Source organism: Tarenaya hassleriana, unplaced genomic scaffold (assembly GCF_000463585.1).
Source record: "Tarenaya hassleriana unplaced genomic scaffold, ASM46358v1 Cleome65, whole genome shotgun sequence".
NCBI lineage: Eukaryota > Viridiplantae > Streptophyta > Magnoliopsida > Brassicales > Cleomaceae > Tarenaya > Tarenaya hassleriana.
This window is the reverse complement of record NW_010969032.1, coordinates 503,046-527,428: the sequence shown is the minus strand read 5'-3', so window position 1 is coordinate 527,428 and position 24,383 is coordinate 503,046. Positions and strand designations below refer to the sequence as shown.

General features: G+C 34.7%; 3 protein-coding genes across 4 annotated transcripts; 1 reads left to right on the top strand and 2 right to left on the bottom strand.

Moving 5' to 3' along the window:
* The first annotated feature begins 3,913 nt into the window (after window positions 1-3,913).
* On the top strand, window positions 3,914-7,187 carry LOC104800229. Its single transcript, XM_010522997.1, has 7 exons — window positions 3,914-3,969; window positions 4,060-5,551; window positions 5,625-5,769; window positions 5,840-6,335; window positions 6,414-6,744; window positions 6,823-6,910; window positions 6,983-7,187. The coding sequence occupies exons 1-7, from the start codon at window positions 3,956-3,958 to the stop codon at window positions 7,147-7,149; spliced, it is 2,733 nt and encodes a 910-aa protein (XP_010521299.1). The 5' UTR covers window positions 3,914-3,955; the 3' UTR covers window positions 7,150-7,187.
* Window positions 7,188-9,519: 2,332 nt separating this feature from the next.
* On the bottom strand, window positions 9,520-11,412 carry LOC104800228 (phosphatidylinositol 4-phosphate 5-kinase 4-like). Its single transcript, XM_010522996.1, has 3 exons — window positions 10,263-11,412; window positions 9,867-10,095; window positions 9,520-9,726 (listed from the first exon to the last, which is right to left on the bottom strand). Exons 1-3 carry the CDS (start codon window positions 11,162-11,164, stop codon window positions 9,520-9,522), a joined length of 1,338 nt encoding a protein of 445 aa, XP_010521298.1. The 5' UTR covers window positions 11,165-11,412.
* Window positions 11,413-12,051: 639 nt separating this feature from the next.
* LOC104800187 lies at window positions 12,052-15,114 on the bottom strand. Of its 2 annotated transcripts, XM_010522938.2 has the most exons (8): window positions 14,929-14,975; window positions 14,754-14,793; window positions 13,676-14,062; window positions 13,491-13,565; window positions 13,280-13,378; window positions 12,983-13,175; window positions 12,475-12,890; window positions 12,052-12,391 (listed from the first exon to the last, which is right to left on the bottom strand). In XM_010522938.2, exons 3-8 carry the CDS (start codon window positions 14,057-14,059, stop codon window positions 12,173-12,175), a joined length of 1,386 nt encoding a protein of 461 aa, XP_010521240.1. In that variant the 5' UTR covers window positions 14,060-14,062; window positions 14,754-14,793; window positions 14,929-14,975; the 3' UTR covers window positions 12,052-12,172. The 2 variants fall into 2 exon arrangements, with proteins under 2 accessions (XP_010521240.1, XP_010521239.1); XM_010522937.2 differs by lacking the exon at window positions 14,754-14,793 and having other exon boundaries at window positions 14,929-15,114.
* Window positions 15,115-24,383: the final 9,269 nt, after the last annotated feature.

The window sequence follows — 24,383 nt, the reverse complement described above, 5'->3', positions numbered from 1 at the left end:
GATTTCTTTAAATCCGAAAATTCGAAACTAAACTAAAGTGAATAAAAAAATTAACCAAAAAATGGACAATATCTTTGAAACAATAATTTTTTTACCAAAACCGAACTGAACCGAAAAATAAAAATCGAATCGAACCAAAAACTTATATGTAAAATTCGGATGGTTATAGTTTTTCTTAGGGGTGGACGTTTCGGTTATTAACCGAATAACCGAACATAATCGAATAAGAACGGTTCAGTTCGGTTCGGTTATTTGCTTAATAACCGAACGGTTGAGAAAGTTGAATAACCGTTCGGGTTCGGTTCGGTTCGGTTCGGTTAATAACCGAATAACCGCTGTTAACCAGACGGTTATTAGGATTTTTTATAATATTTTAATTTTTATCTTTATAATTATTAGTGTTATTTTTTTAGTTCATTTGTATCTTAGGTATTTTACCTAATAAAACATAAAATTTAATATTTTTAACTTTTAACCTAATTATTGAAGTTTTTGTAGATTTTTTATAACTTTTTTGGAGAATTAATTATTTTATAGATTTATTTGGATATATATTTTGAAGTTTGTATAGGATAAATATTTTTTTTTAAAAAAAATATATCATAATCGAGCGGAACCGATCTAAAACTGAACCAAATAACCGAAAAATTTAACCGTTTAGTTATAATTTTATTACGCAAAAACCGAATAGAAACCGATACGAAACGAACCGAATAAATCTATATAACCGTTTGGGTATGATTTGTTTATAACCGAAATAATCGAACCCAAAATAACCGAACCGAAAATCGAACCGAAATCCGAAAGGACCAACCTTAGTTTTTCTATAAGATAACCCGAAATGGCCATATTGGTCAAAGGCTCAAAGGAACATCTCAACCAATTTGGATGTAAGCCCAAAAGAAATTTAGATAAAAGCCATATGAGGCCCATTTGCTTTTAGATTGTTGGTCCCTTTATTTTTTTGTACCTATGGTTTTTTTTTCTTAGATTTTGTTAAAGTTAAAAAAAAAAATTGCTTTCGTTTTGAATATAAATCTGGTTTGGATTCTATGCTTTGAATTTGAACCCCAATTCTAAATATTTCGATTTCATATATTGCGCAACATGATTTTTAGAATAATACATGTGATTTTTCTAATGAAAGATAATATACAACTATCAACATAAGTTTGGATATGTCGAATAAGTGTACACTAACTACGGTCTACGGATGAAAATGATATATATATATATATATATAAATTATCGATTGGTTTATTGATTCGACAATGGGATTGGATCAGATAGACACGTAGTTGCCAAACATGTGAGGACAATCTTGATAAGCCAAACTCTTTGTCTTGCTGAAAGATACTGTTGTTTAACACTTGTTTGGTCGTAGAGATCTTGTGTTATGTTAGGTTTTTATTAAAAAGCTTATTTTCTAAATAATTATTTTATTTTATAATTTTTTCGATTTTTATTTTTATTTTTTTCGATAAATTTAGTTTATAATGAATGATAATAAATCAATTTCTAAATTTGATTTAAAATTAATTTGAATACAAACGGTTCGGATTCGATTATATAAAAACTATAGCCATTCGGTTTTAATACTAACTTGTAATCGATTCGGTTCGGTTCGATTCGTATTCGATTTTTTATTGATAAAAAATTCATTTTTTAAAAATAATTAGATTTTTCGGTTATTGTTTTTATTGGTTCGGTTCGGTTTAAATTCGATTTTTTTATTTAAAATAATAATAACCGTTCGAGGTTTCGATTACGATTATATCTTATTTAGTTCGATTCTACTATTAGTTTAATAATCAAAATCAATGTCACTCCTAAGTTGAAATACAATTTTTGAATTTACTAAGTACGCTTTTCCAAAAGGCATAAGTTGATATAAATATTAGTTAGAATTTTTCAATTACACAATTTGTTAGGGATTTGCATACTTCACCCAAATTGAATTTTATGGCAGTTGAAGATTTATTGTATATATCGGAACCCACAAAAAAAAAGATTTTGATTAAATTGCAAGCAAAATATATTTTCTTAAAATAAAAAAATAAAATAAAAGTGTTTTTTTAAGGATGAGTCAATCCATTGCAATCTCCAAAGTTAGAGGACAAGAAGATGGAAAGTCGGTTCTGCTTTCGCTGTTCTTCTCCCCATGCCAACTTGTGTTGTAATTATAATTGTCTGGTTGCTTGTTTACAGCAACCACTATTACGTGTCACACATTCTAACGCTAAAAAAAAATTGAAATAAAAAATCATTGTAGTTTGTGTGCGTAATAAATGATAAATATAAATAATTTAATTGGGACATAATTATTTATTATTCTGGTTTTTTAAATATCTGTACCTTGCTGGTTTTATTTTTATGTTAAGAGACCACTTTTTGAAGCTGTACAATATCTAACATGCCCTTAATTTGCTACAGAGGTGATCATTTCGCTATTTGGTTTAGATTAGATTCGATAATAATTCGGATTAGTTTCATAAAAATATGTACCAAATGATTATTATATTATATTATATTCGATTCGATTCATTTTCAGTTTTTATTAAGAAAAAATAAATTTTTTTAATTTTTTTGTTTTTTAGATTTTTTTTTTTAAAAATTTGGTTTGATTTTAGAAAATATGATTCTCTAAATAAAATTACCATTAAAAAAATTTAGACTGTTTGGTTCGAAAAGGATATCGAATTTTTTTATTCGATTTAAAAAAAAAAACTATATCGAAACATCCATAATATTTGGATTTTAACATAATGAAAGGTGTAGAATAATTTGTTTATTTAATTGGACCAACAATTTGAGCAATTCCAGCCTCTCTTTTTGTTTAATTTTTCCTTATAAATACAAACCAGTAACAATTATGATGCAAATAGTAATACCCAAATATACTATTCACATACCATAATAAATTGAATTGAATGAGGCGGGACATAATGCAGTACACTGCAGAAACATGCATATCTCTCTTCCTGCTTCATTTTAATAATAATAACAATAATAATAATAATACCATAACCTTATGGACCGTTATCTGAATTGTTGGTCTTGTGCATAAATATTTTTAAATGAAGAATTTGGCCTTCTGTTATTGATTATTTAAATATTTTTTCTAATAGATAATGAGATATAAACGCATTTTCACATAGCGTGTGTACTTTTTGTGAAACCTGTTGGATTGAAGAAAATTGCTTTTTCCTGAATATTTTTGCATGTGGAGTTGTTAGAGACTTTTACCAATATATATATATATATATATATAGGGAAAATCCCAGAAAAATACATGAATTTTATAAAATGTGCCACATAAATACATGATTTTTTAATTTGACAGATTAAATCATGAATTCTATAATTGTTTCCAAATCAAATCATAAACACAAACGGCGCAAATTCGTCGTTAAATTGATCCCACGTGGATAAATGAGAGCCACATCATTATAAGCACCACCTCATATTATTTGCCATATCATCCAGTTTTTTGGAATCAAATTTAAATCAGATTAATTTAAAATTATTTTTTTTCAGAACGACATTTAAATTAAAATAAAAATCTCTAAATCAGTTTCTAGGGTTTTGGAGCCACGTCTACAGAGTGATTTTTTGGGAGAAATCTGATTTTGCTCCCAAAATTCAAATCTAGCCGATTTCTTCATATTTTCAATTGAGAGAGTGAATTTCCACCTCTGTTCTATCTATTATATGGTCGGTTGATCGATTTATTGAGGTATTGTATTTTGTTCGATTTTCGGATTGGTTGAAGGGGAGATTCTAGGGTTCGGTCTTTCCTTTTGATTTTTGTGTTTTCTACTGTTTTTTTTTTGTTTTTTCATTATCATTGGGTTGGTATATTATCGGGATTTTGGGACGAAGTGTTTGTTTATTAAAGTTTGGGATTTGCAGTTTTCATTGAGATTCTGGAACTTCGTTGTGGTTTCTCTACAAGATGACAAGGAATAGGTAATGATTATTTGTGATTAAAAATTGTACTTTATCTGCTACTAATGTTTATTTTAGCTTAATGTTTTTTGTGTATATTTATGAATGCAGTGATATATCAATTAACTTCCACATGGGTGGAACGATGGATTGTCTGGATGAAAAATTATGTTATGTAGGTGGGTTAGTAGAGAAGGGAGTTAGATTTGACTCAGATTATTTATCATGGTTTGTGTTTGAAGATTATGTAAGGTCTAGGAATATATTAGCCCCAATTCATGAGATGTGGTATAAGTTACCACATCAAAATTTTGAGGAATTGCAGAAAATTGAAGAAGATATCGACTGGAGAATTTATGAAATGTGTCAAATTGCAAAAGGAGGAGGAGAATTGGATATTTTCATTGATCACGAGTTATCGGAAGATGCTTCGTATTCAAGGGTATTCATTGGGGGACCTTTGATAGATGAAGGAAGTGACTGGAATGAGAATGAGGGTTTGCATAAGAATGTTGTAGACGATGAGGGGTTACATGAGAATATTGTGGGTTTACATGAGGTTGATATAGATGGTGTAAATGATGATCGTTTTGAGAGATTGGTTATAGAAGGGGCTACAGTAAATGATGAGGAGAGAAGAAATGCAACGGAATATGTCAGTGATGATGATGATTTAGACAACGACGATGTGTATCCAGATACGCCATTAGGATCTGATAATGAACGAGATGAAACGTGTAATCCTCAGCTAGAGAAGACTCAATCTGGAACAAGAAGACAACCATCTCTGGGGGATCATTTTTATTTAGGTAAAACATTCAGATCTGGTGAAGAGTTCAGACAGACGTTAATGCAGTATGTTTTGGATGAACAGTTTAACGTCCAATTGTCTAGATGGGAACATGACAAATATGCTGTTGTTTGTAAGAACAAAGATTGTTCATGGCGATTGTATTGTTCAGTGGAGAAGCCAATCAACAAATGGATGGTTAAAGTCTTGCAACCTGATCACAACCATAAACCGAATGGACATGCATCAATGTTGACTATGAGGGAGATAGCAAAGTTGTTCATTGATGATCTCCGTAGAGAACCAGCTTACACGGCTGTGAAAATGCAACATCAGATTAAAAAAAGGTATAATTTGACAGTTTCAATTAGTAAATGTTTCAAGGCGCGTCGTATCGGGTTACAAATGGTAACGGGGGATCAAAAAACTCAGATTGCAAAGCTTTGGGATTATGAAGCAGAGCTTCGAAGATCGAATCCTAATACATCAACAGAAATTGGAACAACGGATGAAGATGATCGTGGTGAAGAAGTCTTCGACAGATTTTATGTTTGTTTTGAAGTTCTCCGAACATCATGGAAACAATTTTGTCGACCTGTGATTGGTTTAGATGGATGTTTTCTCAAGTGGGATTTAAAAGGTGAGCTTTTAGCAGCTGTGGGGAGGGATGCCAACAACCGCATCTACCCTATTGCTTGGGCAGTGGTAAGGATAGAATCAAACGATACACGGGCATGGTTTATTCGAAAATTGAAATCAGATTTATGCCTTGGAGATGGAGAAAAGCTAACAATATTGTCAGACAAACAAAAGGTACTCAAATTTCTATATTGTTTATTTAAAAATTGAAATCACAGTGTTTAATATTGTTTTTTAATTTATATAGGGTTTATTAAATGCTATTGAACAAGAGCTGCCACATGCCGAGCATCGTATGTGTGCCCGACACATATACGCCAATTGGAAGAAAACATTCAAGGATATGGAGTTAAAACTATTTTTCTGGAAAGCTGCACAAAGTTATCATCAAGGTAACATACATATTCCTTCTTACGTATTATGTTGAAACATAAATTCTAATAAAAGGTACTATATTTCAAGGTGATTACACTCAAACTATGGATGCATTGAAAGCGGTAAACCCTTTGGCGCATGATGCATTAATTCGTACAGAACCACACCATTGGGCCAGAGCGTTTTTTAAGAAGGAGTCTCAGTGCAGAGACGTGCACAACAATTTATCGGAGAGCTTCAACAAATCCATTAGAGATGCACGATCGAGACCGGTGGTTGATATGCTCGAAGAAATTAGAAGACAAACGATGGCTAGAATCGCAAAGAGATCAAAGGATGCTGAAAAATGTATTACTGAATTTAGTCCGAAAGCAATGTCGGAATTAGAACAATCGCGGGACAGATCTAGACATTGTTTAGTTATCCCGAGTGGCCATGGTAGGTATGAGGTATTAGAGTTTGGGATAAGTTATGCAGTTAACCTTAGTGGAAACAGTTGTGCTTGTCGGAAATGGGATTTAACCGGTATACCGTGCCAACATGCTCTGTCTATCATCAATGAACGACAGGAAAATATTTCTCGGTAAGTTTGCAGATTTATGATTTGCTTTCCAAGACTTTGTTTAATCACTTGATCATTTCATTTTTTTTTTTTTTGCAGATTTATTTCGACATATCATTCTAAAGCCAATTGGGTAGCAACATACGCAGGTAATATATTACCTGTTAATGGGGAACCATTATGGAAGAAAACTCTAAAATTCCCAATAGGTGTCCCGGAAGATAAAAGAATGCCCGGTCGACCGAAAAAGTTCAATAGAAAGAAAGATCCACATGAGTCTCCGAGAAAAAGTGGACAGATGACTCGTCATGGAAGGAAGATTACTTGCAAGCGATGTCAACAAGTTGGCCACAATTCTAAAACTTGTAAGAACGATCCAGTTCAGACATATGGGCCACAAAGGGGGAGAGGTAGACCAAGAAAGTTACCGGTATGTGTATCTAAATGATCGTTGAATTTATATGTATTATAAATATGTTTTCACATAATTTTTATTTTTTGTTATAAGTTGGAAAGTGGACAACGACAAAATAAGAAAGGAAAAACATCAGCGAGTATATCCCAAACCGCAACAAACACTGTTAGTTCTAACCAAGGTACGAATATAAGATGTTTATACTAAGGTTGTTTTGTTTGCATTATGTTAACCATTGTCTAATTTGTTCTAGGTACGATACATCCACCACAATCAAATCAGACATCACAGGTGATACGTCCACGTCTCGGCTTCCAGTTCCATCGTCAAGTAAACACTAGTAGGATGTTTCAAATGCCACGACAGGTTTTCCAATCTAATCCAAGACAACCAGATGGTTCTGCGTCTAGAAAATCGTGAAGTCATTTTATTTTCCAATCCAATCCAAGACAACCAGACTTTTGATAAGTTTGAAAATTTTTATGTTGATGGTATTTTGTAAGACTATTTTGATAACTTATGCAGAGAATTTATTTTATAATAATATTTTGTTTTTAAGATTTCAATTTTATAGTCGAAAGTTAAAAAAAATATTCGATTGTAAAAACATGTCTGATTACAAAAATATTATAGGTTCATAAACAGGTACGATTATATAAATATGTCTGATATGAACTTGATATACAAAACCGGATGATGTGGCAAATAAAATGATGTGTCAAATAATACGAAGTGATATTTACAATGACGTGGCATACTTTAACGACGAATTTACGCCGTCTGTGTTTATGATTTGATTTGGAAACAATTATAGAATTCATGATTTAATCTGTCAAATTAAAAAATCATGTATTTATGTGGCACATTTTATAAAATTCATGTATTTTTATGGGATTTTCCCATATATATATATATAAAGGCTGTGTCTTTAGCCAAATGATGGATTTAATGTACCGCTATTTATGGTACGCGATTATTTTAATTTGAAAATAAAATATACATTTACAGCACAAATTTAAGTCAATTTTGGATTCATGGAATAACAAATATATATATAAATCCTATTTGATTTTATGTGTTAGATATTTGTACTAGATAATTTAATTTTTTATCAATATCAATTTTTTTAATTAAGATTGTCTTTAATAATGTTGTTTTAAGTATCTATAAATAATATTGTATAACAGAATCAAAATTGAGATCATCCATCTTTAAGATTGTAGTAGGTTCAACATCAAGTAACCCTGGGGATCTCCCCCAGCTCTGTTGGTTTGAGAGCCCACTTCCTGAACAAGAGGTCGTGGGTTCAACATCCAGGGTATGGAGATTTCTCCTCCGGTCACCTTTGGGTGTTTCACATCCCACACGTGTGGTACCGGTTGTGCGTGTGGGTCGGGATTAGTTTGGGTCCTTTGGGTCTGGGATTACCCGGTTATCAAAAAAAAAAAAACATCAAGTAACCCTCAATATGCAAATAAATAAATAAATGAAAATGTTAATTTTATTTCGGGGCATGAATATGCCCTATTTAAAAAAAATTAAATATGATTTTAAAAAATGGATATGATTGTGTTTTTGTGTGATATTTTACACCTTGATTTTGATGCAAAGGGAGACCAATCCAGCAAGAAATCATGTGACTGTTGGGTACAAATATATATATATATATATATATATATAAATATTACGAGGATAACGATACAAAACCCAAAACGTTATCCTCCATAGATGACGATGACGATGATGATGAGGACACATGGCTTCTGCTTACATTATTTCATATAAGAAAACAAGCATTGGATGTGTTCTTGTCGTGAATCTTACTCAGACTTTGCTTAATCATTCTATAATTAAAACAATAAAAAATAAAATAAAATAAAATCCTCAAAGTCAAGCGTTTGCATGATTGATGATTGAAACTGCTTATAAACTAAACATTATTTTATTTAATTTTTTATGGAAAATACGCAACATAAAAATGGTTCCGGGAGGGATTTACATATGGCAAATGATATATATATATAAAATCTATATTCGAAATCACTAAGAGTTTGTATGTGTTTATTCTTAGAATTAATGATAGCATATGTTACATAAAAAATTGTTATTCATATGCCATATTATGAAATAAGATTACATCAATCTCTTTTTTTATTTTATCCGAATGTCTAATCAATCTATCCTACATTTTTTTATACCTTTTAATACCAAAAGAAAAATATATTATGATTTTCACCAATCATCACTCATTGCAGAGGCTTAAACTTCTGCAATTTTTTGTATCCATTTTCTCTTTACATGGTTTTTATTTTGAGTTTTTGCCTTTAATTTTTTAGTTTTTGAATTTTAACTATTATTTGTAAATTAAAAAATAAAATTTTTGGTTTTTAATTGTACTTTTCCAAGTAATTTTTTGAACTGTTAGAAAAACTAAAATCTTTAAATCCTAATTAATAATTTTTTTAGTTTTTGAATTCTAAAAGCTCCTTCCATTCAACTCCAAATCTTCCGCAACTCAAACTAGAAATTGAAACAACAGGTCAGTCCATCAAATGAAATGAATCATGAGAGGAGGGAGTTCTTGATTCCAGGAATCTAAAATTCATAGATTTATACAGATTAGGGTTTCTATATGCAGATTACATTACAATAAGAACAAAAAAGAGGAATTTTTTTTAACATGCAAGTCTCCTAAACCTCTCTGGACTAAGCCTTTTTTTTTTTAGCTCACCAGGGTTACAGAGATCTCCTCAGTAAAAAAAAAAAAAGAGAGAGAAGAGAAAAAAAAATCTACATTTTTTTTGAGGCATAGAGAAAACCTAATTCCTTCATTTGCTTGGCTTTTAACCTATTAACATCGTTCATTCGCGATTTTACCAAAAAAAAATCCGCCACCCTCGCGGCTGTAGCCGCCTTGTTCGCGGCTGCAACCGCCCGGCTCACTTGCTCGTCCACCCGTCTTATATTCACGGCCTTCTTCTCTCTTTCTCGGGCCGCCTAATGATCAAAGAAAACGGTCAACAACAAGGGTTAGAACAGGGAGTTCCAACGCTAGAAATTCCAAAAAAGTTTCAGCCTTTGAGAAACCCACTTGGAAATGGAACTAAAGTTTCAGACTTTAGATGGCATTAGTTTACCTGAACCGATCTACGAACCGGCTCGGTCGATGGAGGAAGAGGGGTTCGAAGATTCCCGTCGACCCATTCTCCGGATTTCGTGTCACCGTTTCTGAAAGTGTAAATGCCGTAGCCTTGTTTACGCCCTTCGTGCCATGCTCCTTCATAGCAGTGACCATTGGCGAAACGGTAGATGCCGAACCCATGGATCTTGTCACCAAAATACTCCCCTGTATACTTATCTCCATTCCTACAAAAAGATCGAAATGAATACCCTATTGTTCAGTTCATATTCTTTCAAGCATGGTCAAGCTTAGAAATCTCTCATCTTGTTCCAGAAGTCACTTCCCAATTACCAGAAGTATCTCGCAGATACGCAAATACAGTAAAGAAAGTATATGCATATTGATATATTACCTGAAATGGTAAGATCCAAGTCCATGTTTGATAGCAGACTTGAATTCTCCGGCATAGCAACTGCCATCAGCACAGGTCTGAACACCGAACCCGTGGCTCTGACCATTGACCCATTCCCCGGCATAACAGTCTCCGGTGTAGAACCTGTAAACTCCATAGCCATGTCTCAGCCCTTGCCTGTATTGACCCTTGTATCTACTTCCCCTTGCCCAGCTTTCTATCCCATACCCATCGTATCTTCCATCGATCCAATCACCTTCGTACCTCCCGTTCACGAAATAGTAGTATACCCCACTTCCATTGCACTTCCCTTTATGAAACTCTCCTTCGTAGAAATCGCCATTGCTGTAGAACTCTACTCCTTCCCCGATCAGTTTCTTCCCTCTCTGGGTCCTGGCTTTTTCCGGTTTCGAATCGCCTATGTACCATTGAACCGGTTTCGACGGGTTCCTGCTCTGAAATCCCAGTCTTTTACAGGTTTCATCGCATACATGCTTGATTGCAGCCATGGACTGGTTGATTAAGGCCATGTTCTTGGAGGCGAAAAGCAGAGCGACGGCGACAAAGATCAAAGCGAGGAGGATAATCTCCGACGTGAGAATCTCGTCGGTTTGGGTTTGGGAGTAGAAGAAGAAGAAGAAGAATGAAGAAAGGCTGAGGAAGGAGAGAGAGGCCAGGGTGAAGGCAAGACCCGGGTGGTTGATTCGGGTCGACCCGATTGTTCTCGGGCTCGACCCGAATGGCTTTGGCGGTTTCCTCCTCTGCTTCTCCTCTTTCTCTCCAATCTCCAGATCCTGAAACTCGAATTCGTTGATTTGAATGGAAGATCGACCGGTCGGAGATGGCCGGAGAAGCGACGACTGCGTCCTCGTCAGCTTCGCCTGGTTCATCTGTCCATCCATTTTCCGAGAAAGCAACAAACCCAAAAAAGAAACGAAACGAAAATCCGATCACCGGAATCTTCTGTAGCGTGAGATTCTCGTCACCACCGTCGTTCTCGATTTCGCCGGCGACATCTCTGGCGAGTGCACCGTAACCACCACTGCACCTTCCCGCAGAGTATCAAAGGGGAGATTTCAAATTTCTTCTCTTGCGGCTAAGCAGAGGAAGCTCACTTTGCAGAGAGAGAGAGAGAGAGAGAGAGAGAGAGAAACTTGGTCTCGGGCTACTGGTTATTTTAAGGGATGAATTGGGGGAGAGAGAGAGATGTGAGGGCGAGATTCAATGTCAACCGTTGGATGAAGATCTGACGGTTGATGAGGTTAACGGAGAAATCGTAGCCGTTGGATTGGGTCCGGCCCTGATAGAATATATATTGGTCGTCGGATTCAGACCGGAACGCTTTTTAGCTTTACTGTCGCAGGTTGGCACGTGCCGCCACACACACGCGCTCTTTTAGATGCAATAGCGCTTTATTTCATGGCTTTGCCAGATTTTATTTATTTATTTATTTAAATCTATGTTTTAATAATGCTTTCTTATGAGAAATCTTTTGAAACTAGATACTAGTTTCCATATAAATATATTTTTTTTCTATTAGTACTAAATAGTGGTTATAAAACACACCTTCGTGGCCCAAATTATTTAAATTTAGAGTAAATGGTATATAAATACATGATTTTGTAATGAAAGATCATATTAATATGTAAATTTTACAGATTTTAAAATAATACGCGAATTACTCCATAACTCTTACAATCAAATCCTAACTGTGAGTCATTTTAATTAGATATAAAATTTTTTAAAAAATATAATAATAAACCGTACTGAAACCATGCGGGACACTAGATATCATAAATCTATTCTATATTCTAAACCCTGAAATCAAGTTTAGAAATATAAAGTTATTACATAATATGGGTTTTCTAAAAAAATTTATAAAAAAATCTATATCTTTTGTGTGTTTTATTTCAGTCAAAGCCTAAAACCCAGACAGGGAGAGAGTAGAGGAGGATTCCGACAAGGAAGGAAGTAGAGATGGTAAAGAGAGCGTAAGCGTAAGCTCTCCAAGGGAAAATACTTTCTCTCATGGCGTTGAATTCCGCCATTAATGTCGAGACTGTGCTCAGACATCCTAGTAGCCCAAACTGTATGCTCGATGCCACCGTGTTACAGTCCCTCGTCTTCACCTGTCCACATCATTGAATATGGACAACTGTTATAGTTGTGTAGAGAGAGAGAGAGAGATGGAGGAGAGACGAGAATTGCTCACTGATCTCTTTAACGTTGCTAATGCAGCCATGGCGAAAGCTGCAGAGAGGTTGGCGATGAGGGTACCGAACGGAACCCATCTCAAGAGCCTTCCTCCCTTTCCGAGCCCGCGTCCGTTGAGCCGAGCCAGCAACCATCTGAGCCAGACACCGGGTGCGGCAACTAAGCAACCGAACCAGAGCTCTGCCTCACTTGTTCCCTTTCTGAACTCTTTCGCGAGCAACACGGCACTCACAGAGAGTAGAACCCCGAGTGTTACGAGCATTATACCGAATGAAACCATATGACCTGTGAAGGTATTCACCTTAAGACACGGTTCTTTTCCCTCGGGATCTCTGTTTCGTCTCGCAAGAACCCATCTGAAACCCTTTGCTGTTTCGACCCCGAAAATGATGGAGTAAGCTGAAAGAAACAGCCCTGCAGAAAGTTTTGGATTGCCGTATAGTGATTCAGTTCATCGTTCTTACACTGATCAGCTTATGTTGTGGAAAAGGGTGTCCTGTCTTTACCTAAAAGAAAGCCGAGAATGGCGTCGAGCCATTGGCCATTGGCACTAAGATCGAGCATTTTCTGGTTCCAGCCGCTGAAAGTCGTGAGGCTACCCAGATAGCCAGTGGTTAAACCTATGGCTAAAAATTCGGAAACTTTCACTATATCTGCTTTGAAAACTACCCCAAACCAACCCATCAGGAACGATCCGACCTACAATGGAGCAAGTTCGAGGTTTATATGACAGAAATCTTTGAAAGGAAGCGTCCTATATTCTTCTTTCCATGAAAGAAATGGGCTATGGAATTGGACCTTACCATGTTGGAAGGAAGATCAAGGTATAAGATGCTCCCGTCACTCGTTACCCGAGCAACAGTCGGCCCAAACAGCTTCTGCAGCAAATATCTCGTAATAACCTACTCATTTGGTCGGTAATGGAAGACGATTAACGACATGAGATATGACTTAAGCATCTGTAACTATCTTCAATATGAATCAGATTCAGAGCAACAAACCTCTGCAACTCACCCCAAGAATCCCGAAAACAGCCAAATGGGTCAGACAGCAAACGTATTCCAAGAACTTCAATAACACTGGCTCTTCCTGGTATCCCCACATGACAAAGAAAAGAACAAAGATCATAACGTCGATATCTTGTATCAAAACAGAGAAACCGATTCTGACGAGACCAACAGACAAAGTTCGAAACTTACTTGGTCCTTTACATCAGACGGCAAGAGCAATTTCGTGGGCAAAGGGGATCTGCCATCAATGGGCATGTCTGAGATTACAGAAGTTGTATTCATGCCTCGAAGGTCATGACCCCATAATCCACTGGGGTGAAAGATACCTTCTTCTTGATCGATGGGGTGATCAGTGGAGAAACGGCTGCTTAAACCAGTACTATGCCTTCTCCGAAGGGAACGATCCCCGATATCTCCAGCCTCTGAAACCCTCTCGCTATCAATGGTGTCATCGTTTTCGAGCGGAGCAACACGTGTTAAGCTTAGAGAATGCCTCGAAGAAGAGCCTACGCTGCTCGGTAGACTAAAGGACCCTGTTCTTCGAGGCTCTGTGTTGCTGTGACCAAGATCCATGGCCTTGTAACCAGAACAACAGAAACCCAAATCGATCAGATTCTACTGGAAAACTATGGAGATAATGTGATATGAATCAGGGGTTGACCAAGAAACAGTGATGTGGGTTTGCTGAAAAAATGTTGTTACATTCCAACAGCGGTTGCTTCTGACATGAAACAATTGACTTTTAACAGAGAAATCACTCATGCCATGTTATGTGATCCCACCGAAATCTGAATCTCGTTTTGAAAAAAACACAGTTCTTGAAAACGGCGAGTCAACCCTTAGCCACCACGGAAAAGGGTCCAAGAAAAAGACACGATTGAACAACTGGAACATTGGTAATGACCAGTGTGTTAGGTGATTTGATGTCAATAAACGTTAATCAGTGGACGAATACCTCTCACCAAACAAAATAAAAAAAAAAACTAAACTTTATAGACATATAAACGTTACACAAACAAGGGCCCATAACAAAATGCCGATGAGATTATTCAAATAACCAAAGTTAGAGTCTTTTGCTTCAATCTTCGGGGAAATGACAGACACTACCTTTTGTCTTTTTGCGTTAAGAACCCTAAAATCATAATCCTAATCCTTTTTTTTGGAGTTGTGTTTTCAATGATTTCTACATGAACAGGAACTGGGTAATGAGAAGAGTGAGGTATTATTTTATATAAATTTTTTTAAGTTTCTGAAAAAAGGGACTCACTTTCCAACTTCTGCAGAAAAGTTTAGAGATCTGCCGTCCACTAACATGACAAAGTAAAAAAAGACAAAATCATGAACCCTAACTTTTCACAGCGTAAATTAAGATATTTGGGGGGAAAAAAAAGCTAATTCTTCGAAATACAAAAAAAACCCAATGCCGAGAAGAAGAAGAATACCTCCGAAAGACGAGAAGATCTCAAACCCGAGTCCGATGACCGGCGAATTCGTACGGAAAAAACAGAACAAGTTGAAAGGTCTTGAACCTGAATCGGAGAAAATCGAGCGGCGGCGGCTGGTGGGAAGAAGAAGGGAACGATTGAGAATTGCCCACCAACAGGCATTTTGGCTGCGAAGTTTCCGCCATTGATTTATATTCAAAGGTCGGTGAGAGAGACGGCTCGCGAAAAAGACAGCTTGAAATTTCTGTTTTTTATTCTTTATTTTTTATTTTTGTTCGTATTTTTTCTTATCCAATCGTTATTAATATTGTTATAAACCGCAAACTTTGTTATCAAATTTTTCTTATATGTCGCTTTCTTTTTATTTTAATTTTCTATGCTTTCTTTTATTTTTATTTTCTCGCTGTCCCTGCACCACGAACATAGTTTTGATTTTTCACTATTCAATATAGTTATATATATATATATATATATATATATTATTTCATAATTCCGTGCATTTGCCGCGGTCTCTAACCATTTATTGATTTCATCATTTACGAGGCTCAGTCTCGTTCAAGAATTTTTTTAAGTGATAAGGGGTGCTTGCAAAAAAAAATAAACGTATTAGGTAGTTGATGGTCCATCTGCCAAGTCAAATTTTTTACATTCTCATTCAGTATGTATATGTGTGTGATATATATATATATATATATATATATATATATATATATATATATGTGTGTGTGTTATTATAATTAATCTTCAATTCGCTACAAGAAATCTTGCCAGGACCGATGGACTTGGCGACGGAAGTCCCATCGGACTACAAGGTAGCGATGGACTGCGACCGCTTTGCGACGAAAATCACAGAAAATTATTCCATCTCAATGCGTCGTTAGGTCCCTCGAAAAGACGATGGATAACGACTGAAATTTCCATCGGTATTTATTTGCGACGGGCGGCGTCGAACGACGACGGAATGTACGACCGATTTTTCATATGTGCGACGGATACTGACGGCATCCCCAACCGATTTTTCAGATGCAATCTGCGACACATTTTGACCGATAGTTCATCGCAATTTGTGACGGATATCCGACGGTTTACCAACCGTATTTTTCCATCGCAGAATGCGACGGACTGCCGACGGGATTTATTTTGCAGCAGCGCTGTACAGATGAATAATGTTCTGTCGCACCGACGAATTTTATTGCGATGAAAATTCCATCGCTATATTCTATGTTTTTTTAATGATTATAGCATATATATATCCAAGTTTGGGTGACCTAATGATAAAACAATATATAAAGTATGTTCTTATCCAAGATTCAAATCTAAACGTGAAGAAAGATATTCATCCGAACTTCTATCAGTTTTTTAGAAATGTAATTGAGCCCAAAATATGGTGAACTCTAAGATTATAAAAAAAACATTATAGATAGATAAATCTCATAAATTTTATTGCTTAATTAGCAAAACAAAGCATTTTACATTAACAAACAATGAAAAAAAAGAAAAGAATAAAGATACACGAAAATAATACCCCATACAACAACACGATCATATAATATATATATATATGATAATTGATCACCATAACAATAGATAAAATGGGGAAAGAAATAAATAATTTAGATGTCCACAATGAAAACCCCCAAAAACAATGATCTATCGATTGCAGCCAACCCATTTACAGTAAAGGTCGTGGAAGACTCCACCTTTTCCTTGTGGAGGCAAAATCACGTCTTCATGATAATATTCAGGATGATTGCAGAGTTCCGTACAAGGCTTCTGACACAACTCAACAGTTGCATGCTTTGATATTCCCAGACATATGTTCGAAACGCAATTCTCCACGCACTTCTCCGTCTTCTCCGCATCGCAATGGCCCATCCCCACCATCGTCACCATCATCACCATCGCCATGATGGCCATGACATTGCATGTTTTCCTCATCATTATAGCCATATATAATATACACACGAGATACTTTTATTTCTCTTGCTTTTGATTTCTTTATTTGATGTTTTTTTTTTGTTAGTAGATATAAACTTCTCGTGGGATTTGGTGATTTTATATATAGTGGGTTCTTGGATCTATTCAAGGCATCCTCGTATGCACGGTCTGGTTTTTACACACGTCGTTTTAAGGAATTAGCAAATGATGGTTAAAAGGTTTTGTTCGGTTTCTTGTTTTTGAACTTTTTTTTTTGGACGTGAATTATTCAAAAAAAAAAAAAAAAAAAAGGTTGTCTCTTTACAGTTGATAACTTCAAAAACCGCAACTCAATTTTCTAAAATCCTTGTTTTGATGAATTGTGTGAAAAATGTTGAAATCATTTTGTGTCTTTACACTTCTATTACAACAACAACGTGTTAATCCCAAGTTCTTTACAAATCTATTAAAATTAAAAATATATATATAAACACCTATACATAATATATTACCAGTACAATAAAAAAATACGGATTCGGTAACATTTTTTTTTGCGTTACCATATTTTGGTAACACGGTATTTTCGTTGCCAAAGGGTAACTCTTTTATATTACCAAATTTAGATTATCGAAAAAAAATTAATATGTATGAATTATTGAGATTTGATAATGATTTTGCGTTTTATCAAAATTTCATATATAAGGATGAGGTGATCTTCATCAGAAATTCGACTTTTTCACGAAGTTTTTAAACACTTCTAAAACCGTCCATGAGAACGATTTAATATTTTAATTTGTATTTTTTAATAAGCTTTGTAAATATTATTGGATTAAAAAATTATTATTTTATTTTTAATATACACCATAAATCTCAGAATTTTATTGCTCGGTAACGTTTACATTAACAACGAAAAAAGAAAAATAAATAATGATACTTGGCCTGTTTATTGACACCTTTTACTTTGAGAACATAATTTTCGGGTTTAATTTGGGTCGCTCACTAAATAATGTTGTTGATTAATCTTCAGATCCCGAGAGCATCACAACTGAAGAGAGGTTGCAGTATGTACGAGTTTTGAATTGTATTTTGGGTGTCGGGACGATGAGGTTTTGGTATTGGATATATATATATATATATATATTATTTTGGTAACAATTTTGTAATGTAATATTTGCGCTGCTAGACATGGTTTTAAATTTCTCATATTCGTTTCCACTTTCCATGTTACTTTACGGTTTATCATCCATGTGTAGAAGGGTCAACCGGGCCGACCCGAACCCGCACTCGATCGAAGGTTTCAAGCTCGGGTTCGGACCAGCCCAAAAAAATTTCAGGTCTAATAAACTACGTCCGAAGCCCGATCCTATAAAATATGGGTTCGATTACCACATATATATGTGTGTGTGAAATATGATCATCTTATCCTAATTATATATTTGATGCTATATATCATTATCATTAATATTTTTTTTAATAAAAATTATCATTAATATTGAATAATAGCATACATGCATATACATATCATAAATCTCATAATTTTATTGCTTAGCAAACCATAGTGATACACGAAAAAAGAAAGAAAAGAATAATGATACACGAAAAAAAAAATACTCATACAACAATATGATCATATATATATATATATATATATGATCGCCATAACAATGGATTGAAAAAGGAAAAGAAATAAATATTTTAGATGTTAATGCAGAAAACACAATGAAAACCAAACAAGGATTATTAATTGCAGGAGAAATATTTACAGCACATGGCGCGAACTTCAGCCAGGAAGTCTCGATCTTGTGGAGGCAAAATCACATCTTCATGATATTGATGATGAGATGGAGGATGAGTGCAGATTTCCGTACAAGGTTTCTGACACAACTCGACAGTCGCATGCTTTGATAATCCCAAACATATGTCCGAGACGCAATGCTCCACGCATTTCTCTATCTTCTCCGTGTTACAATGGCCCATCCCCGCCATCATAACCATCATTATCATCGCCATGATGGCCATGACATTGCATGTTTTTCTCATCGTTAGAGCCATAATCTATGTGTATATATGTATACACGATGCTGTTCTTCTCTTTTTTATTTGATGATTTTGTTGTTGTTAGTAGATATAAACTTCTCGTTTGGTGATTTATATATAGTCCGTTCTTTGATCTATTTTAAGACATCCTCGTATGCATGGTGCGGTTTTTACACATGCCGTTTTAAGGAATTAGTTATTATTTTTATTATTATCAATTTCATAACTTCCACGAAATGTGTGGTTAACAAAAAAAAAATAGTTAACAATGGTTGAAGGGTTTTCTTCGGCATCTTGTTTTCGAAAATTTTGGACGTGAGTTATAACAAAATGGCTATCACCTTATTGCAGGTGATAACTTCAAAAACTGCAACTCAATTTTCTAAAGTCCTTGTTTTGATGAATTGTGTGATAAATGTTAAAATTATTTTGTGTTTTTATTAAGATAAACGTTAAAATCACTTCGTAAATATATTTGCAAGCTAAAAAAATATCTAGAATTTTTTTTTATTCTGATTTGGTTTACAAAAGATAGGATTAATCCCATAAAAAATTATTGAATTCATAGAAAATTAATTCTCAAACTTGTTAAATTTTTATAAAAATTGCTTTACTTAAAAATTTGTCTTCAGAATTCTTGAATTTGTAAAACGTTGTGAATAATACAAAGTGGACTGGGAAAAGCACCTAGCTCAGTTGAAAAGTGATTATTCGTCCTTACACAAGGTGTTCGGTTCGATTTCTCCTGATGTCAAGTTTCTCCTGAATCGATCAGCTTTGTCTTCTTTATCTTTTATGTGTAGCTTGCCGACTATTGCATAGGGCTATTGGAGTTTACTATCCGCGATGCTGTGTCATTCGTTCGGCCCTTCAGAAAGGACTGTGAGACGTTTCGAGGTCCGACCGAAAGACTGTAAGGGCAGGTTCTCTAACGTATAAAAAAAATTGGACCGGTGTTGACCGCTAATAACTTTAGTGGTGTCTAACAAGTCATTAAACCAAACCGATTCATTTTTAAGGAAAAATCTCATATTCTCTCACAAATTTTTGTTAATATTTTTAATTCCTGCATCAATTTTTATAAAAACTTACTCAAAAGTTCTAAATTTTCAAAATCTCAAACTAAATCGCAAAATATTTTACAATTTTTCACATAACCATAGGATTTCGGAATTTCGGTTTGCTTTGTTTTTAGAGATTTCGGTTTCGAGATTTCAGTGACTTAAGCGATTTTGATTTAGAGAATTTGGATTTTTGTAATTTAAATGAGTTGTGTTTTAGAAATAGGATTTCGATACGGTTACGTAGGATATTACAAAACATTTTGCAGGTGGCATGAAATTTTGACTTAACGCTCTTAGTGTCAACGTTGGTCAACTTTGTATCCCAATACCAATTATTTCAAGTTTGGTGATTTTACAGGTTTTGTAAGTTTAGGAATTTGTTTTCCAATGTCCGGTAATTCTTATGAGATCAACCCTAAAAGATATAATCAATTTTTAGTTTGCTTTGGATTATATCTAGGTTCGTTTCAAATTTGATTTTTTTTTAATAATATCCATTGTGTAAAAGAAATATTTATATTTTGGTTTCAGATTATTTTCTTATCGAGTTTGAATAAGTTTATTTTAATTAAAAAATCGTATATAATCTAATTTATAGATCGACTTCGATTAAATTACACCATATATTATATTATTTGATGTATCCTTTGAAGTTAGAAACCATTTCTCGATAGCTCACCTCCAAAAATTTCGAAAACAAGAAATTAACAGAAGAAAACAATTCAACAATTGTTAACTAATTCCTAAAAAAGATGCATACGAGAATGTCTTAAAATAGATCCAAGAACCCCACGAGAAGTCTATATATCACTGACCAAAAAACAAAAAATCATCAAATAAAAAAGAGAAGGAGAGCATATAATAGTATATTTACATTGATATATGGCTCTAACAATGAGGAAAACATGCGATGTCATGGTCATAATGGCGATGATAACGATGGTTATGGTTGTGGAGATGGGTCATTGCAATACGGAGAGGATAGAGAAATGCGTGAAGAATTGCGTTTCGCACGTATGCATGGTTAGAGCAAAGAGCCCGACCGTTGAGTTGTGTCAGAAGCCTTGTACGGAACTCTGCAAACATCCTAAATATCATCAAGATTACATCACGCCTGGAACTGGAAGCCCCCTATGGCACGGCATCTGCGATTGGATTTCCTGCAGTTAATAGTCATTGTTTGGTTTCTGCCATATGAACATCCGAAACATTTATTTCCTTATTATATATATCCATTATTATTATCATTATATATCATGATTTTGTATGGGTATTATCTTTATTCTTTTTCGTTGTTAATGTGAATGTTTAACATATATTTGTTATGTTGAGCAATAAAATTATGTGATTTATGGTCTAGCTAGTCATATGCCATGATATAAGTTTGTGCCACATCAGCAAATTTCAAATTTAATTCCGATGGCTTGAACTAATAATAGTAAACCTAAAAAATGAAAATAAAACCAACAAACCTAAATCCATCTTCTCCCTCTCGATCACCAGGATCCAAACCCTAACCCTCGACTTCTCTCTGTTGTTTTTTTAAACCGTAAATTTGTATTACTGTGAAATGTGCTTGGAAATGAGAGACTTGGTTAGCAACCAGCCGGAAGTGCCTAAGTAAATGAGTACATAGGAATAGAATATTTGAACTAGATGACCTTGGACCATGACACAGAAGGAAGCAATCCTTGAGACATTTTCCAGGCTCTGCTCGTCGTGAAAGGCTTAGTGTCGGCAATCATGTATGAAGACGACCAGTAAAATACGTCATCCAACGGGGAAGTAGCTGGAAGAGCCATCCCAAGGAGGGAACAATGGATAGCTTCGACTTCAGTGGTCCTCGCTGGTGGTATGATCCAACCATCAGAGTTGCATGCATCACTAACAAACGAGTCTCGTGGAATACCCAACTGTCTCGGCCCCATTTCTCTATGAACTGAATTATGGGACCCAGAGGGAGCCAAGAGACTAACCAGAATTTGCACACCTGTCCATTGCCTACTCTGCACCGTACGTAGATACCCTCTTGTCATTTCCCGGAGCTTTAGCAGTTACGCCACGCCCAGCTTCCCCTTCCTCTCGGATTCAAATCCCAAAATGGCTTTCCAACAATCAAGTTGACCTTAGTCCACGCCACCCAAAGGGAAACCACTGTTTGTGAAAAGTAACCATATATATTAGCTTGAGACAGAGGATTGTGTTCCAATCGGCTAAACGTTTGAGATCTAAGCCGCCTACAGTTTTAGGAGTGCAGAGTTTGCTCCAAGCTACCCTTAGCCAAATTGGGCGCCCGTGTCCAAAGAAACGCCGAGCATATTTGCTCGATGTCCTTGACGAGACCCCGAGGAAGATGCATACAATTTTTCTTTGTTTTTTCGTTGAACAGAAGAAAACCATTCAACAATTGTTAACTAATTCCTAAAAAAATATTTGAAAGGAATCCAATCACATATCCATTGGGTGTTTCAAGGCTGAATATAATCTTGATGATATTTAAGATGTTTGCAGACTTCCGTACAACAACATGATTACAATTTGCATATATATAATCGAAATAATAATGGATATAAGAAAATAAATATTTCAGGTGTTCATATGGCATGGCAGAAACCAAACAGTGAATTATTACTTGCAGGGAATCCAATCACAGATGCCATTTTTAGTAGGCAAAATCATATTTTCATGAAATTGAGGATGTTTGCAGACTTCCGTACAAGGCTTCTGACATAACTCAACAGTTGGGCTCTTTGCCATAACCATACATATGTCTGAAACGCAATGCTTAACGCATTTCTCTATCATCTCCGTATTGCAATGACCCATCTCCACCGACATAACCATCATTATCATCGCCATGATACCCATGACATTACATGTTTTCTTCATTGTTAGAGCCATATATAATCAATGTATATATACACACACAATACTCTTCTTCTCTTTTTTATTTGATGGGTTTCTTTTTTGCTCTTGGATATAATTACTTCTCGTGGGGTTTGATCATATTTATATAAAGTCGGTTCTTGGATCTATTTTAAGACATTCTCGTATGCATCTTTTTTAGGAATTAGTTTGTAATTGTTGAATGGTTTTCTTCTGTTTCTTGTTTTTGAAATTTTTGGACGTGAGTTATCAAGAAATGGCTGTCTCCTTATTGCGGTTTCTAACTTTCAAAGAATACATCAAAATTTTCTAAAAATAACTGTGTTGGATTATTTTCGTTTGCATGAGTTTTAACATATGTGAGATATTTCGCATCCTTATTATGCATTTCAAGAAATATATTTTCTTTCCACATAGTCGTGACTCTGCATACTATGGGAGTGTATACCAATAAAAGGGTTAAGATTTTATTTTGGTATTGTCAAATAATATAATATATTGTGTATTTTAATCGAAGTTGATTTATAAATTGGATTAAATATTTTTTTAAATTTAAATAAACTAATCCAACTCAGATAAGAAAATAATTAATCCGAAACCAAAATATAAATATTTCTTTTACAAAATGTTTATTATTATTAATAAAAAAAAATCAAATTTGAAACGGACCTAGATATAATCCAAAATGAACCAAAAATTAATAAAAACATTGTCATTAAATTACCTAAACTTGTAAAACTTTGTGAGATGTTGACCAGTAAGAGGCGGGCTCTATCCAAAATACCCTTATTTTTCCACAACTACATTTGGACATATTATTTTTCATATGTGATCATGTGACCAAAATTATGTTATAGTCACGTGGTGGTTACATTGGTCATAACGTTAAATTTATGATGATTTCACCAAGTGATTAGTGTGATATGTAAGGTGTGACCATAGTGACTTGATGTGATCACCATAAATTCAACGTTACCGCCATACGATCATTGGTGACATGATCACATGTGTAGAATGGTATGTGCAGAAGTGCTTTTAGCGAAAGGAGTGTATTTTGGATAATACACCGTATTTTTATTATAAGTGGTGTCTGATGTGACATCCACACCGAATGTTGTCAGATTTGTATACCACGTCAACAAATTTTTGATTTAATTCTGACCAGTTTAAAATATATAAAACCGGATTGGTTCAACTGGTTTAATTAGTTACAAAAAACTAAATCACTTATCCCTCTCAATCGCGATCCCAAAACTCTAATCTCTTTTTATGTATATGGAAATTAAAGTGATTGTGTCAAATACTTATCGTCAACAAGCGGTAAAGATGTCAATATATGAAGACTAAACTTCTCTTTTTCATTTTCGCCTTTGCACGATTGATTATTATTACAGTGGAATTGCATACATAAGTATGACAGTGGAGAAGGGCTTCACGACAGACCGAGATTTCTTGTCACGGTTTTGTAACGCCGTAGAATCAATATTCATCGATATGTCAACTTTGGTATAAGTTACAAAACGAGACATTTCAAGATAGAAGGCGGAT

What these genes read in the sequence shown, in the direction of transcription:
- LOC104800229 (XM_010522997.1), top strand. An exon ending in TGCACAAAGTTATCATCAAG is followed by an intron (nt 5,770 to 5,839) that starts GTAACATACATA and finishes CTATATTTCAAG; the next exon opens with GTGATTACACTCAAACTATG. An exon ending in GTAGACCAAGAAAGTTACCG is followed by an intron (nt 6,745 to 6,822) that starts GTATGTGTATCT and finishes TTTTGTTATAAG; the next exon opens with TTGGAAAGTGGACAACGACA.
- LOC104800228 (XM_010522996.1), bottom strand. Translation starts at nt 11,164, where the DNA reads ATGGATGGACAGATGAACCAGGCGAAGCTGACGAGGACGCAGTCGTCG. An exon ending in CTTGGATCTTACCATTTCAG is followed by an intron (nt 10,096 to 10,262) that starts GTAATATATCAA and finishes ATCTTTTTGTAG; the next exon opens with GAATGGAGATAAGTATACAG. An exon ending in CGGTTCGTAGATCGGTTCAG is followed by an intron (nt 9,727 to 9,866) that starts GTAAACTAATGC and finishes TTTGATCATTAG; the next exon opens with GCGGCCCGAGAAAGAGAGAA.
- LOC104800187 (XM_010522937.2), bottom strand. Translation starts at nt 15,093, where the DNA reads ATGCCTGTTGGTGGGCAATTCTCAATCGTTCCCTTCTTCTTCCCACCA. An exon ending in CGTCTGATGTAAAGGACCAA is followed by an intron (nt 13,566 to 13,675) that starts GTAAGTTTCGAA and finishes TGGGGATACCAG; the next exon opens with GAAGAGCCAGTGTTATTGAA. An exon ending in CTGTTTTCGGGATTCTTGGG is followed by an intron (nt 13,379 to 13,490) that starts GTGAGTTGCAGA and finishes CCAAATGAGTAG; the next exon opens with GTTATTACGAGATATTTGCT.